General features: G+C 39.1%; 1 protein-coding gene and 1 non-coding gene across 2 annotated transcripts in view; both read left to right on the top strand.

Moving 5' to 3' along the window:
- Positions 1-2,801: 2,801 nt before the first annotated feature.
- Positions 2,802-2,873, top strand: trnaa-ugc (transfer RNA alanine (anticodon UGC)). The gene has a single exon. It is a non-coding gene; the product is annotated as a tRNA-Ala (tRNA).
- Positions 2,874-3,258: 385 nt separating this feature from the next.
- ift172 (intraflagellar transport 172) overlaps positions 3,259-13,391 on the top strand; it is a 56,326-nt gene continuing 46,193 nt past the window's right edge. Inside the window, exons 1-14 of the mRNA XM_085432416.1 lie at positions 3,259-3,440; positions 4,035-4,178; positions 4,695-4,807; positions 4,902-4,941; positions 5,811-5,876; positions 6,328-6,407; positions 6,804-6,891; positions 8,123-8,337; positions 8,425-8,548; positions 8,842-8,937; positions 9,787-9,948; positions 10,427-10,480; positions 10,710-10,813; positions 11,746-11,831. Coding sequence (XP_085288542.1) covers positions 3,402-3,440; positions 4,035-4,178; positions 4,695-4,807; positions 4,902-4,941; positions 5,811-5,876; positions 6,328-6,407; positions 6,804-6,891; positions 8,123-8,337; positions 8,425-8,548; positions 8,842-8,937; positions 9,787-9,948; positions 10,427-10,480; positions 10,710-10,813; positions 11,746-11,831 — 1,411 coding nt within the window. The 5' untranslated portion in view covers positions 3,259-3,401. The remainder of the gene's footprint in view (positions 3,441-4,034; positions 4,179-4,694; positions 4,808-4,901; positions 4,942-5,810; positions 5,877-6,327; positions 6,408-6,803; positions 6,892-8,122; positions 8,338-8,424; positions 8,549-8,841; positions 8,938-9,786; positions 9,949-10,426; positions 10,481-10,709; positions 10,814-11,745; positions 11,832-13,391) is intronic.

Genomic DNA, 13,391 nt, shown 5'->3' with positions numbered 1-13,391 from the left:
GTTCATCTGGACGTAGCGTTTTGTGGGAGAAACGTTTCGTCACTCATCCAAGTGACTTCTTCAGTCTCAGCTGACTGCAGGTTTCCCCAAATCTTATAAACAGTAAATTTGTATAATGACTGAAACAGTCACAGAAGCGTTGGAGGTAGTCCGTAAGAGATTACAGGATGACCCCAACCTCAGCAACAGGACCACTCTCAGCAACGACCAAGTGTGTTTGCTTTTGGAGCTGTGTCTTCATTCCACCTACTTCACATACAAGGGTCAGTTCTACAGGCAGAAACACAGGTGTGCCATGGGCTCCCCAGTTTCACCCATCGTTGCTAATTTGTACATGGAAGAAGTGGAAAAGAGGGCTTTGCTATCCTACCCTGGAACACCACCAAGCCATTGGTTCAGATATGTGGATGACACCTGGGTGAAAATCAAATCTCAGGACGTACTACATTTCATGGATCACATTAACTCGGTGGACCGACACATCAAATTCACCAGGGAGGATATGAAAAGGGGCAGGTTAGCCTTCTTAGACTGTGAGATTTCCATCAGGAATGGGGGACATCTAAAAGCTGACGTGTACCGTAAACCTACACATACGGATCAGTATCTAAGGTTTGCCTCTCATCATCCACTGGAGCACAAACTGGGTGTCATTAGGACGCTACAACACAGAGCAAACACCATCCCCACAGACACAGCGGCCAGGGAGGCAGAAGAACGGCACATCAAGAAGGCCCTGAGTAAATGTGGTTATCCCAGCTGGACTTCTGTCAAAGCGGGAAAGGCACCTAAAGAAAGCTCCAGCTAATCCAGGAGAGAAGGACAACCACTGCCCAAGCAAAAACCTGTAGTGATCCCATATGTGTCAGGAGTATCAGAGCAATTGAGACGCATTTTTTCTAAACACCAGGTCTCTGTGGCTTTTAAACCCCAAAACACGCTGCGTCAAAAATTGGTCCACCCCAAGGATCGGGTCCCCCGACACAAACACAGTAACATAGTGTACGCTGTTAAGTACCAGAAGGATTGCCAGGATTTATACATCGGGGAAACCAAACAACCTCTGGCGAAGCGGACGGCACAACACAGAAGAGCTACCTCGTCAGGCCAGGACTCTGCAGTCTATTTACACCTACAGGCCAGTGGACACTCTTTCAATGATGAGGATGTGCACATCCTGGACAGAGAGGAACGCTGGTTTGAGCGCGGAGTCAAGGAGGCCATTTACGTGAAAAGGGAAAGACCATCTCTGAATCGAGGAGGGGGCCTAAGGGTACATCTTTCGCCATCTTACAATGCTGTGATTGCAGCCATTCCCCAACTCTCTGTGAATGGTAGTCATGGCCATTGATCTGTGGTCTTTGATCAATGGGTTTTGGTCAGTGGTTGTTGATCAACAGTCATGAGAATTTGCATAATTATGATTAAGGAACTGACCTCCCAGCCCATTGTTCCCTCGGTGGGCTGGTTTCAGTCATTATGCAAATTTACTGTTTATAAGATTTGGAGAACCCTGCAGTCAGCTGAGACTGAAGAAGTCACTTGGATGAGTGACGAAACGTTTCTCCCACAAAACGCTACGTTCAGATGAACAGAATCAACTTTTAGTAGAATTTGAGACTAGGCTGTTTGCAATATTTTTCCCAAGTTAGATTTATTAAATAATAATTTAAATAAATAAACCCCATAAATTACACTAACACTTATCATTACTGACATACCCACATTGTCCAACATTCGTTCGTGCCCTGTTTAGTTTGCTGGGATCTGATCGCCCAAACACCAGAGAACTCTCAACTTTAAAAAATGTTACAAAAAATATTAATGAAAAAAATTATATCTCTATGCCTTAAAAAGAACATGATTTAGGAAAATGTAGGCGCTATTATTGTACGGTATTTACCTTACAATATAAGTGTTAGTGTTTCTATTAACCTAATGAAAGGTTTTTGCCTCAATACAAAATTGACACAATTACTGTGGAATTTGGAGAAGTATGGGATAAGAAGAAGGTGTTTGAAAAGTTTTTATACTTTAACTTAATAATTTCAATAGTTGGTTCCAATGCCAAGTATTCAGAGTATATAAATTCTTATCTTTAGAAGTCAACAAAATGCATATTGTCATGAAAATAAGTAAATTGTTTACATGAATCAAAAATTTAGAGTAACTTTGTTTTAGAGCCAATATGCATCCTAAATTTTAGTAAACAATTTACATGTGTTTGTCTCTGATTTTGTGCGACATAAAAATTGGCAACATCTCGTCATACACTTGAGGGTTTCGCTGATTTCCGGTACACCTTGGTACACTTTGGAAAATTAACACTTCCACGTGACCTCTACGTCACCACGCTAGAGGGGCGTATCTGCAGCGGCAATTTAACATTTTGTTCTGTGCACAGGAAAAAACGTTCTTATAACTCTTACAATTTTGATATTGACGTAAAATGTGTGATGTGTATTCACCATTTAAATGGCTAATAATATATAGAGATTATGAAAAGTAAAAGATAAATCTTAAGTGATGTTAACAGCAAATTTCACAAGTGCGCAATCTGGCAGGCTGAGTTTGTGGGGGCTACAATCCAGACTTATTCATAAATTTACATTTATTTAACTTTAATATTTTTATTCAACGGTTTGGTATGCCTGAAGAAAGTTTAAGCAATGTACATAATATATGAGGAATTGAAATTGTCTTTTAAACAAGTATGATATAGCGAAGAAACAGTTAGCAAATGTGGGTATAGTGCAGATGTATGCGAATAAATATACTACATTCGCGGCTCCCATACGGAAGGGGATGTAGCTCAGTGGTAGAGCGCATGCTTTGCATGTATGAGGCCCCGGGTTCAATCCCCGGCATCTCCATATTTTTTCTTTTCTTTTTTGGGGGAAATTTCCTCAAAACTTTTTAATCTTAGTCTAAAATGTGACTATTTAAATATCACATCTAAACTGAACTCTTCCCTTACTAAACGTGGACATGTTTTAGCTCCGGGAATTCTGTCATTTGACGGCTGATATATAATGACGGAAATCGTAGCATCTTTAGAGAGTAAACAGAATAAACGGATAGAAATCACATAATCGAAGCAGTTCTGTTCACGGCCTGTGGCGTAACCTGGAACGACTCTACCGGGTTAAAATTGTTTTAATTATTTAATGGCATCCTTTTGCAGAAACAAAAGCGCGAGAGCTGGCAAACTGTCCGAGAACATTCACATTTCCTATTGTTATGAACGCACCGCAAGTCCCGCCCCAGCGGTAACTAAGGAGATCACAGTTAGTTTACTTCCAACCTCCTCTGCGCTAGCCCTGGCTCGCTAGCAAAATGACCAAAATCTGAGGAATATTCCAGCAGTAATAATACCATTCTGTGTACGAGCTTCCCTCAGAATGCAACTGAAGTATATCAAGACACTTTTAACCTCCCGGGTAAGTTGACGAGTGAGCTAACGGTAAGTAGTGCTAGGAAGCCAGCGCGAGTTAGCTAACAATAACTGGTTCTGGAAGCCAGATAATAATGTTTATACTAGAAAGCTGAAACTGCGCACCAGTTTCGTGATATATTTATTTATTTATTGCATGAATTTGATTTTACTGACCCACGCTGAACTGTCATTGAAAGCGGATTTTTGCACTAGCCAGGCTTGCTAGCACATAAACGCTGCGTTTATGATTAATACATGGCCAAAAGTCTGCACGTGCTAAATGGATTTTAAAACACCTAAATCTATCGTGTCTGATCAAATTTAACATCTATCTGTCGCTCATAAGCAAGAGTATCTCTACTGGCAAAAATAGACAACAATTAGGCAGACAGTTAAAGCATGATTTTATAGAAAGACTGAAATCAGGGCCAAACACAAGATAAAACAGAGAGAAACACTGATTTTCATTTAGAGTAGAAGCATAAAGACACGTGTAACAGATACACAATCATTAGAAGGATTTTAAAAGAGGACATCATATAAGAGCAAGTCTATAAAACAAGTGCTTTAGGACTGATTTGTTTACCTGCTTTGACAGGAGTTTGCTGCCAAAGTTACCTGCATGGCATGGGCACCAAACAACATCAAGTTCGCTGTTTGCACTGTGGACAGGGTGGTGTTGCTGTATGATGAGCATGGAGAGAGCAGGGACAAGTTCTCCACAAAACCTGTGGACGCCAAGGTGAGACAAATCCCGTTGTCCTTTGAGCTGCATGTGTGTATGAAAGGAGGTGCTGTATATAATGTAAAGAAATTATGATGAATTACTTGCCATTAACCAAATGTGTCGCTGGAATCATAGACTGTATATAAAAGATGGGTGTAGCCATTGTGACAACACCCATTTATTTTGAACTCTGTGCTTGTATTTGTAGCCTACACCAAGTGGCTTTGTAAAATCTATATTAAATGCAACTGGGTATCTATCCAGCAAACATATCCTCTTGGGGCCCATGTGAGGCCACTGTGGAGAAACCCACACTGTTGACAGCCCACTGTGGGCTGAAATGTAGGGCACATCTTGGCCCTACACTGTGGGGCCTCCCTGTGTGTTTGCCCAAGCAGGTCCTACAGTTTTACCACGCGGGGCCCCCATGACAGATTTCTATAGGCCAGAAGCATTGTGGGTTTGTTGGTGTGTTATTATGTTATAGTGCTTTTCTATAATAATAATTACTGATATGTATTATTTTCTCAGTATGGAAAGCAGAGCTATGTTGTAAATGACATGGCCTTCTCACCAGATTCCACGAAAATTGCCATCGGCCAATCCGACAATATCATCTTTGTCTACAGAATCGGAGAGGACTGGTAATTACCTCTGCTTAGTTCCATTTTTCTCAATAGTTTACATTTTGGTACAATTCGAAGCAGAAGTTTTAATCGGTTTTCTCGTCTCTCCTAGGGGGGACAAGAAAGTCATCTGCAATAAATTTATTCAGACGGTAAGAAAACGTGATTTAATGCATTGTTATTGCCTTGAGGAGCACGCTAAAAGTGGCAGTGACTATGCTTTTTGTCAAAACTTTTTGTCAAAACTTGAAACTTTTCTTTCCATAAAAGGAATCTATTAAACTCATTTTCAGCATATGGTTTTATACTTTTGCACAGTGTAGCTTTGCTTAGTTTAAAGTTCAGACTAATCATCATTTAGTCCACCTGTCTCAGATAATCTCACCTCTGAAGCAAGTAGTTTTAGTTCCTCTCTTTATGCCAGCTGTGTTTAATTGGCTGCTGCATGCAAACAAAAGGTTTGAAGGGCATGTCGATGGAGTCTCTGTGCTGTTGAATCTGAGAGTTAATAGTAATCTAAAGCCTGAGTTTTTGGCTCACAGGGATTATTTGCACACACACTGTGGTCATTTTATTTTTTCAAACTTTGAACATGTTTAATATGAGCACCTACTACGATCTACTACTACATAAAACAAAGACATGGATAACAAATGAGGACTGATTAAAATATTTTATTATAAATCATTTAGACATATAAAATTAAAAAATGATCAGATATGTTCTGTTTTCTACGCATGTGTATAATTGTAGTAGACTAATAGTTGTGTTCTTTAAATTTTTGTGATATTTTAGTTCCACGTGGTCTGATTTGGTTGTCAAACCTTTTTGTTTGTAGAGTTCAAAGTGAATACACTTTGCAGGGCTTAGCTGTTGATGAATCTATTCTGGTATTAGTTTTTAATTGGGTTATAAGTTTTGTTTTCCTTATAAACATGACATTACATTTTTCAGCTGTCTTTCAACTTTGTGTCATCACCTGCAACAACATGGTTGTGTTATTTTCTTATCTTTATTGCAGAGTGCTGTGACATGCCTTCTTTGGCCTGCAGAGAATGCTATTGTCTACGGATTAGTTGAAGGCAAGGTATGTCTTGGATATTTCACGTTTTTTTTTTAATATTAAGTAAAAGTATCAGGAATTATATATGGGTGTAGTAGAATAACAGTTGTATCCTTTAGATTTTTGTAGACATTTTAGTTCCACATGGTCTGATTTCTTTGTCAAAGCTTTTTTCTGTAGAGTTCAAAAACTGTCAGAATCATAAATAATTCATTTAGAAATGTACCCATACATACAAATACAAAGATGTTAGTAAAAAGAAATATATGCATCAGTGAATTTATAGAACATAATTTAGATGCATTAAAACCTCTTGGGAAAAATCTGTATTACTTCATCTTTATGCAGTAAATGTGAAATATTTTCACAGCCTTTTCCAGTTGGGATGTTAAGTCTTTGTATTCCTCTCTAAATCCAACCGCAGTGTACTTGGATATTTTAAGGATATTTTAAGTTCTCTGATGTTTTTTTACAGATTCGGCTTGCCAACACTCAGACAAACAAATCTTCAACCATCTACGCCACAGAATCCTGGGTTGTCTCACTGGCATCAAAGTGAGTGCTTAAAATATCTTTACACACACACACACACACACACACACACACACACACACACACACACACACACACACACACACACACACACACACACACACACATATATGTATTGAGTCTGAAGATGAGCTGATAAACTTGAAAATAGGAACTACTGTGCAGAAACTGCTTTTATGATTAGGATTTCTTTGTATAAATACCATAAAATCAAAATCAAAAAGATTTTTTTTCTTTTTACCAAAAAGTTGTACAAGGGTCCCAGCGTGAAGTGTGGGCTGACCTTATTAAAGTTATGAGCTATTTCCCATGTGTATAGCTTGTGAAATAATTGTCTGCTTTGCTGCATTTGTTCTGCGGGGACTGCGTGTCATTTTTAAGATCTCTGCTCTGTGTCAGTGTCTCTGGTAAAGGGATCATATCGGGCCATGCTGATGGGACAGTTGTGCGGTACTTCTTTGATGATGAAGGCTCAGGGGAATCACAGGTACAATTCACCTACAGGAGCTGTTTTTTCACACATGAAATCCAGAAAATGTTGGGAAATCAGGTTAAGACATTGTACAAAGTTGTTCTTTTCACTGATGGAAATGATCATTTTCAGACGCATTCTCACTATAGGAAAAATTCTGCTTTGTCATGAGCAGAAGCAGGAGTCACACAGAATGAATTAAAAAACAGGCCTTTAAGGAGTGGTTAAAAAAAAAGAACAGAAAACAAAAAACAAGAACATCAAGTCTTAAAGTGAATGAAACAGAAAAAACACAGAGCATAATGAGGCAAACTGGGAAACACCCAAGAAAAGGAGAAATACAGGATAATCTATGCACACGCATCAACCCTAGGCACAAGTGGAAACAGTCAAACACGTGAACTAATGAGCGTGGGGCAAATAATTCCCCTTTCTCATTTCCCAAATTGCACATCATCAACACCTCTGCTCACGTCTTAGTCCCATCTAAGATGCGTGCAACAAGCATTTAAATAATCTTGGTCCGTATATTCCAGCTGTGTGTCACAGCTCTTTTATACACTTAAGATGAAAACACTTCCCTGAAGGATACACCTGTGTATCCTCCAGCAATTCCAACAAGCCTCCTCTGTTATCCTCTGTTCTCTAGATGCATTTTGGGAATTGAGAGATTTTGCAGCATGGTAAACATCAGACTGAATTTCAGGTCACCGACTGGTGGAAGCAGAAGAAGAGGAGGCACAAATAAGAGACTCCTGATGATGAAGGAGGGAAAGAAGCAAAAGAAGAAAGAAAAAAACTAAAACTAAGTAAAACAGGAAGTAACTAAAAGAAAAAAACAAACAGAGAAAGTACCAGGAAGACTTAAAAGAATAAACCTGCTGACAGACACAGATATAACAAGAACCATGGCACGTTTAGTCTAGTATTGCCTGCATACAGCACACAGGAGGCAGGAAACAGGATGACCACTTACATGCTTTAAATTTACCAGACTATTACCTGCACTGTTCTCGTATTGATGCAATCAGACGTCACACAGAGTGTGTATTAATGAGCTGGAGGGTTAGAAAAGATTTAATTTTTAATGTGACTGCACCTCCAGCATGTCTGGAAAAGTTCAGGTCTTCAGTGCATGAGTGAACACAGCTACAGATTGTTTGCCTTCATGCATTTTTTATTCCTATTTTAAAAGTTCTACACCATTCAACACATATCTTCTCACACATTTGTTTACTTGCCACAGGGTAAGCTTCTGACACACTCGTGCCCACCCTACGCTCTAGCCTGGGGTGCAAACAGCATCATGGTGGGGGGCTGTGACAAGAAGGTGGTGGCCTACAGCAGAGAGGGACACATCCTGCAGACCTTCGACTACAGCCGCGACCGAACAGAGAAGGAGTTCACCGTGGCTGTCGCCAGCCCCAGTGGGGAATCTGTGGTGTTTGGCAGCTTTGACCGGTCGGTGTGTGGCAGCTTTACAGTTAAAGTGAAAGTTTATCATGATGTTTCTGCTAAGTTTGTTTTTCCTTTGTGATGTTTGTCCAGGTTGCGGGTGTTTAATTGGGCTCCGAGGAGAGGAATGTGGGATGAAGCCAAACCTAAAGAAATTTCCAACCTCTACACAATCACCAGCTTGGCCTGGAAGAAAGACGGATCACGCCTCTGCGCTGTAAATACTTGATCTAACGCATTCTGTGACTGTCTGCTTAAATAAAGGTTAAAAAAACGTTATTTTAACCTGCAGTGTGACTTTAAGTTCAACATTGTGTTAAGATGCCTTTTGGTGTCCATTTTTTTCACCAACTCTTGACTCCAACAGCCTATGATGACTCTGAAAGCATGTATGTTCTACAATAACTATTATTTCTGTGCTGCTACCATCTGAAAATGACCAAAAAAAAACAGATTAGAAAATGTAAATTGCGTTTTTTAGGTGTTTAATTGTTGATTGTGTCTCAACAGGGAACACTGTGTGGGGGAGTGGAGCTGTTTGACTGCTGCCTGCGAAGAACCATCTACAAGAACAAGTATGAAGTGACCTACGTTGGCCTGAGCCAGGTAGGAACAGCCAGGCAACAAGAAAATCATCAGTGCTGAACCACAGTGTTTGTAATTTCACTAAATTAGACAAACAGACAACCAAATAGGCAATTTCAGACGTCTCTTTGCTCTCCTTCTTCTGCTAATTAACAGACGATGTGAAAACAGCCCCGTTGATTTTGTGAGAGCAGTAATGCAGACTTAATGAATTCAGGTGCAACAAGCAGCCCTGTATGATTAAGAAAGAGATGAGCTCCGAAAACAATCATCCAGCCTTTTTGTTTATCTGATTTTCTTCTTAATTGACAAATTAAATGTAGCAGAAAATTATGTTTACAGTAGTCTGGAAAAAAAGCCATGCTGGAAATACACATCTTGTTTGTTTTTCATTATTTTTAAGCCATCAAACATTAATATATCTGCCTTTTTTTATTATTTCCCATAGATAATTTGTTGTTGTTTATAATGTTACCCTTAGAAAATAGGGAAAAACAACACTAATTGCTAATTCTAAGAAAATATCTTTAAAAAAAAAAGCCATGTTTTTAATTTAATATTTTTATTTTTATAGGAATAAGCATGAGTCTGTGCCGCACACCACATTACTTGTAGGCCACACTAATTTGCAAAAGCAAAGTAGTAATTAAAACTATACAATAAATACACACATTATGAACACACACAAAAAGGAGTCTCTTGCGATTAACTTTGCTGCTTGGAATGACCACCACACTGAACTGACTGTCGTTTTAACAGGACTAACAGGTTGAAAGTATCAAATATCAGTGTGTGTGAATCGATTGTTACTGGATTTCAAAACCGTAAGTAAAGATGGAATATGTTTTGTTTTGTTTCTTTTAATTCTAGGTGATAGTAAAGAACCTCTCCACAGGAACTCGGGTTGTCCTGAAGTCCTATTACGGTTATGAGATAGAAGAAGTGAAGATCATGGGGAAAGATCGCTACCTGATGGCTCACACATCAGATACTCTCCTGCTGGGAGATCTCCTGACAAATAAATTAAGCGAGGTTGGACCTCAAGTATTATACCATAAAAGAATATACCATAAAACAAAGAAGTAACAGGAGTGGTACTCTTGGAAGGGAATAATATAGGAGAAGGGAAACATTGTGACCAAAAATTCAGGTGAAGGCTTTGAAGTTAGGTCTCTGCATTTAATAAAAGGTCTTTTAGTTCAATGGGCTAGAGAGACCCAACATTTATAGGCGTGCAACCCCATGCTAGAGAATATGCAAGCTGACATGCTGTTACATTTTTTTGGTCATAAACTGTCAATTTTTGTTCTCTGTCACATATACTTAACAACTAAACATGAGTAATCAGTTAATCACATCATTATGGCGCAATAAGAGTGTGTGGTTCACAAACATTAATGTCAGATTCTCACAGTAAATGCGTTCTTCACACTGTGTAATTGTGTTATGTTCGCAGTATTGTTGTAATATTTGTATTACAGTTAATTTTGCTTTCTCTGTCCTCTCCCAGGTGCCTTGGACTGGCTCTGGGGGAAATGAAAAGTTCTTCTTTGAAAATGAAACAGTGAGTACACACTAACCATTTAGACAGTGTGCAAATTGTTTTTGTTTTCTTATTAAAAAAAAACCCCAAACCACATTTAGAGGCTTGCCAAGGAGCACAAAGGCCTAGTGTTTAGTAAATATAATTATCTCGGCGAAGGAGGTTATATATCAGGTCCTGTCATGTTGTCCATAAAAGTACATTCTTCACTCTGCTGTATTCACAGCCCTGTTCTTGTTTCTGTTTTCAGGTGTGCATGATATTTAATGCCGGGGAGTTGAGCTTGGTGGAGTACAGCAGCAACGAGATTCTGGGATCAGTTCGCACGGAATTTATGAACCCCCACCTCATCAGGTTGGCTCCGTTCCTCATAATTATGCAGAAGCAGTCTGTTGAGTAACACTCGAGCACCTCAACCGGTTTGTTTGGTTCTAAGGAACAGATGTGAAACAGTCCCACGCATGCAGTATTAGTGATCTGCTGATGGGGGTTGCAACTGTATAATTCTGATTAAAAGTCACACTAGGAGAAATTTCAGGCGATTACAAACATTTATGTCACCGTGCCCTGCAACAAAAACGATTCAGCAGCAGTGTCACGAGCACATCTTTCATCATCCATTTACAAAATTGTCCAAAAATTGATTTATGGTAATAGCCTGAACCTGCAATGAATGATAGTTTTGCATATTGGCAATGAAATCAATATCTCACTTCCAAACAGGAATATTTTGGATTATTCAAACATGCATTATCTTTTTGAATACAGCATTTGTAATATACTGAAAAACTAAAGAGAAATCCAAATTTTTTTCCTGTCTTGAACAATTAAAAAAATGACAAATTTATATACATAAGGTACAAACAGAGACACAAACATTAACCCTGATGCGTTCTCATAAGTGCTTTCAGCCATGACCATTAGATGGCGGTATTGAGTTTTGGAGAAATCCTCTGCATCATTACAGTAAGGAGTCCGCAGGAGTCAGTGAGGCTAAACCAACTACTCAGCACACATCTATGTTAATGTATTCAGAGCTGTCAGAAGTGTCAGCGCTGTCAGCCTTTCTGTGACTGATGGCTGTCGGATACTCTGGCTGCTGCTCGCCTCCGGCTGGACACTGCAGCATGACAAATTCATGACCAGGTTCATCCTGGGATTTAACATAATGAAGAGCAGCTGAAGCCAGTTACGCTGCACTAATGCTGGGTTATTACTTGATAAAACCATATCTCGCTGAATGCAGTCATGTCATTTAAACCAAGTGTGTGTGTGTGTGTGTCTAGTGTCCGACTAAATGAGAGGAAGCAGAAAGGAGTTGAAGACAACAAGAAGCTCGCTTATCTGATTGACATAAAGACTATTGCTATTGGTAAGAAAAAAACTCTGTGTGTGTGTGTGTGAGAGAGAGAGAGAAAGTGAGACTGTAATTGTGTCTATTCAAAATGTGACTGTCCAGGTTCAGAAAAGGATTTAACACTCAGGGTGCTTTTGCAGTAGGCATAGTCCCTCCCCACTCCCCCAATGACCTGAGCTCACGCTGCGCTCAGTGACTGAACACACCCCAGTTAGTCTCAGCATGTTAGCTCCTCCCCCTTGTGCTCGCTGTCTGTCTCTTTCAAAAGCACACACGGCTTCATGCGTTTGTGGCTTAATTGGACCATTTTTGTGAGCTATGGCAGGCTGTTCTCTCACATTCCCTTTATATTTATTAATTATTTACCACAGAGATTTTAATGGAGGCTGTCGTTGAGGAAGTATTGGAATACTGTGCTTGAGTCTTTCAGTGGCCAGGTCGCAGTTAAAGAAACTTTGGGTGTCAGATGTGCTCAGCATGGTACAGATTGCATATTGTGAGTACACCCTTAGTTGTAATAGTTAAACATAAAGGTAATTCATGTTCTCATAAATTAATTACATTTTCCCATGAAATAATCATTATTTGTCTTTGGCCCACACCTTGAAGGCTTTTGGTTTGTACTGAAAACATAAAACATCCTCAAGAAAGTTTTATCTTATAAATGTGCTTATAAGATTCGCACCAGAACCTCTCGCCACAAGAACAGTTTCTTCCCCTCTGCTGTTGGACACATGAACAATAACCACATGACTGTCCCCGCCACTAACACACTAACACATGACCCTACGCTGTGTCACTGCATCATTTCATGTCTGGCACTGATCACCACCTGCACTCATGTATATATCTTTCTACGTAGCACTCATAATTCTTATTCTCATGTATATATCACATGTATATCTCATGCACATATCTTTCTTTCTACATAGCACTTTAATTCTTATTGTTTGCACTGAAGCACCGCAGCAAATTCCTAATGTTGTAAACCTCAACATCTGGCAATAAACCCATTCTGATTCTGATTCTGATTCTGATTCTGAAAAGTGTTTTAGGCTAATATTATGTAAACAGGACGAAACAGTAGATTTTTCGGGGACTATTCTAAGCAGCGGGTGAATATATTATGGAGGCCTACTAGACAGCAACATTATGCACTCCACACTGTATATAAATGCCACTTGTTTTGCACATATTCAACTCTGTATATTTTATATATTTTATTATTATTATTATTATTATTATTATTATTATTTTTTTTTTTTACTATTTAATTTGTAAAAATGTGTATACACACACACACACACACACACACACACACACACACACACACACACACACACACACGTAGGAAAATATTTAGTATACACATCCAGAAATGCATACACTATTATATATTGTACATATATTTATTAGTTTCAGGTTGGCCATTCTTGTATTTTGCTCGTTTGTGTTGTTGTGTTTGCACATCTCTGTTGCTTGTGGGGCTCGCACACAAGAATTTCACTCACATGTGCTGTGCCAGTGTGCCTGCACATGTGATGTGACAATAAAAGTGATTTGATTTGATTTGAT

This window comes from Copadichromis virginalis, linkage group LG15, assembly GCF_057382275.1.
Source record: "Copadichromis virginalis isolate Kocher_CV1m ecotype Utaka linkage group LG15, C_Virginalis_male_GT1.1, whole genome shotgun sequence".
Lineage (NCBI taxonomy): Eukaryota > Metazoa > Chordata > Actinopteri > Cichliformes > Cichlidae > Copadichromis > Copadichromis virginalis.
Note: the sequence above shows the minus strand (reverse complement) of the source record. Positions and strands in the feature narration are given on the sequence as shown.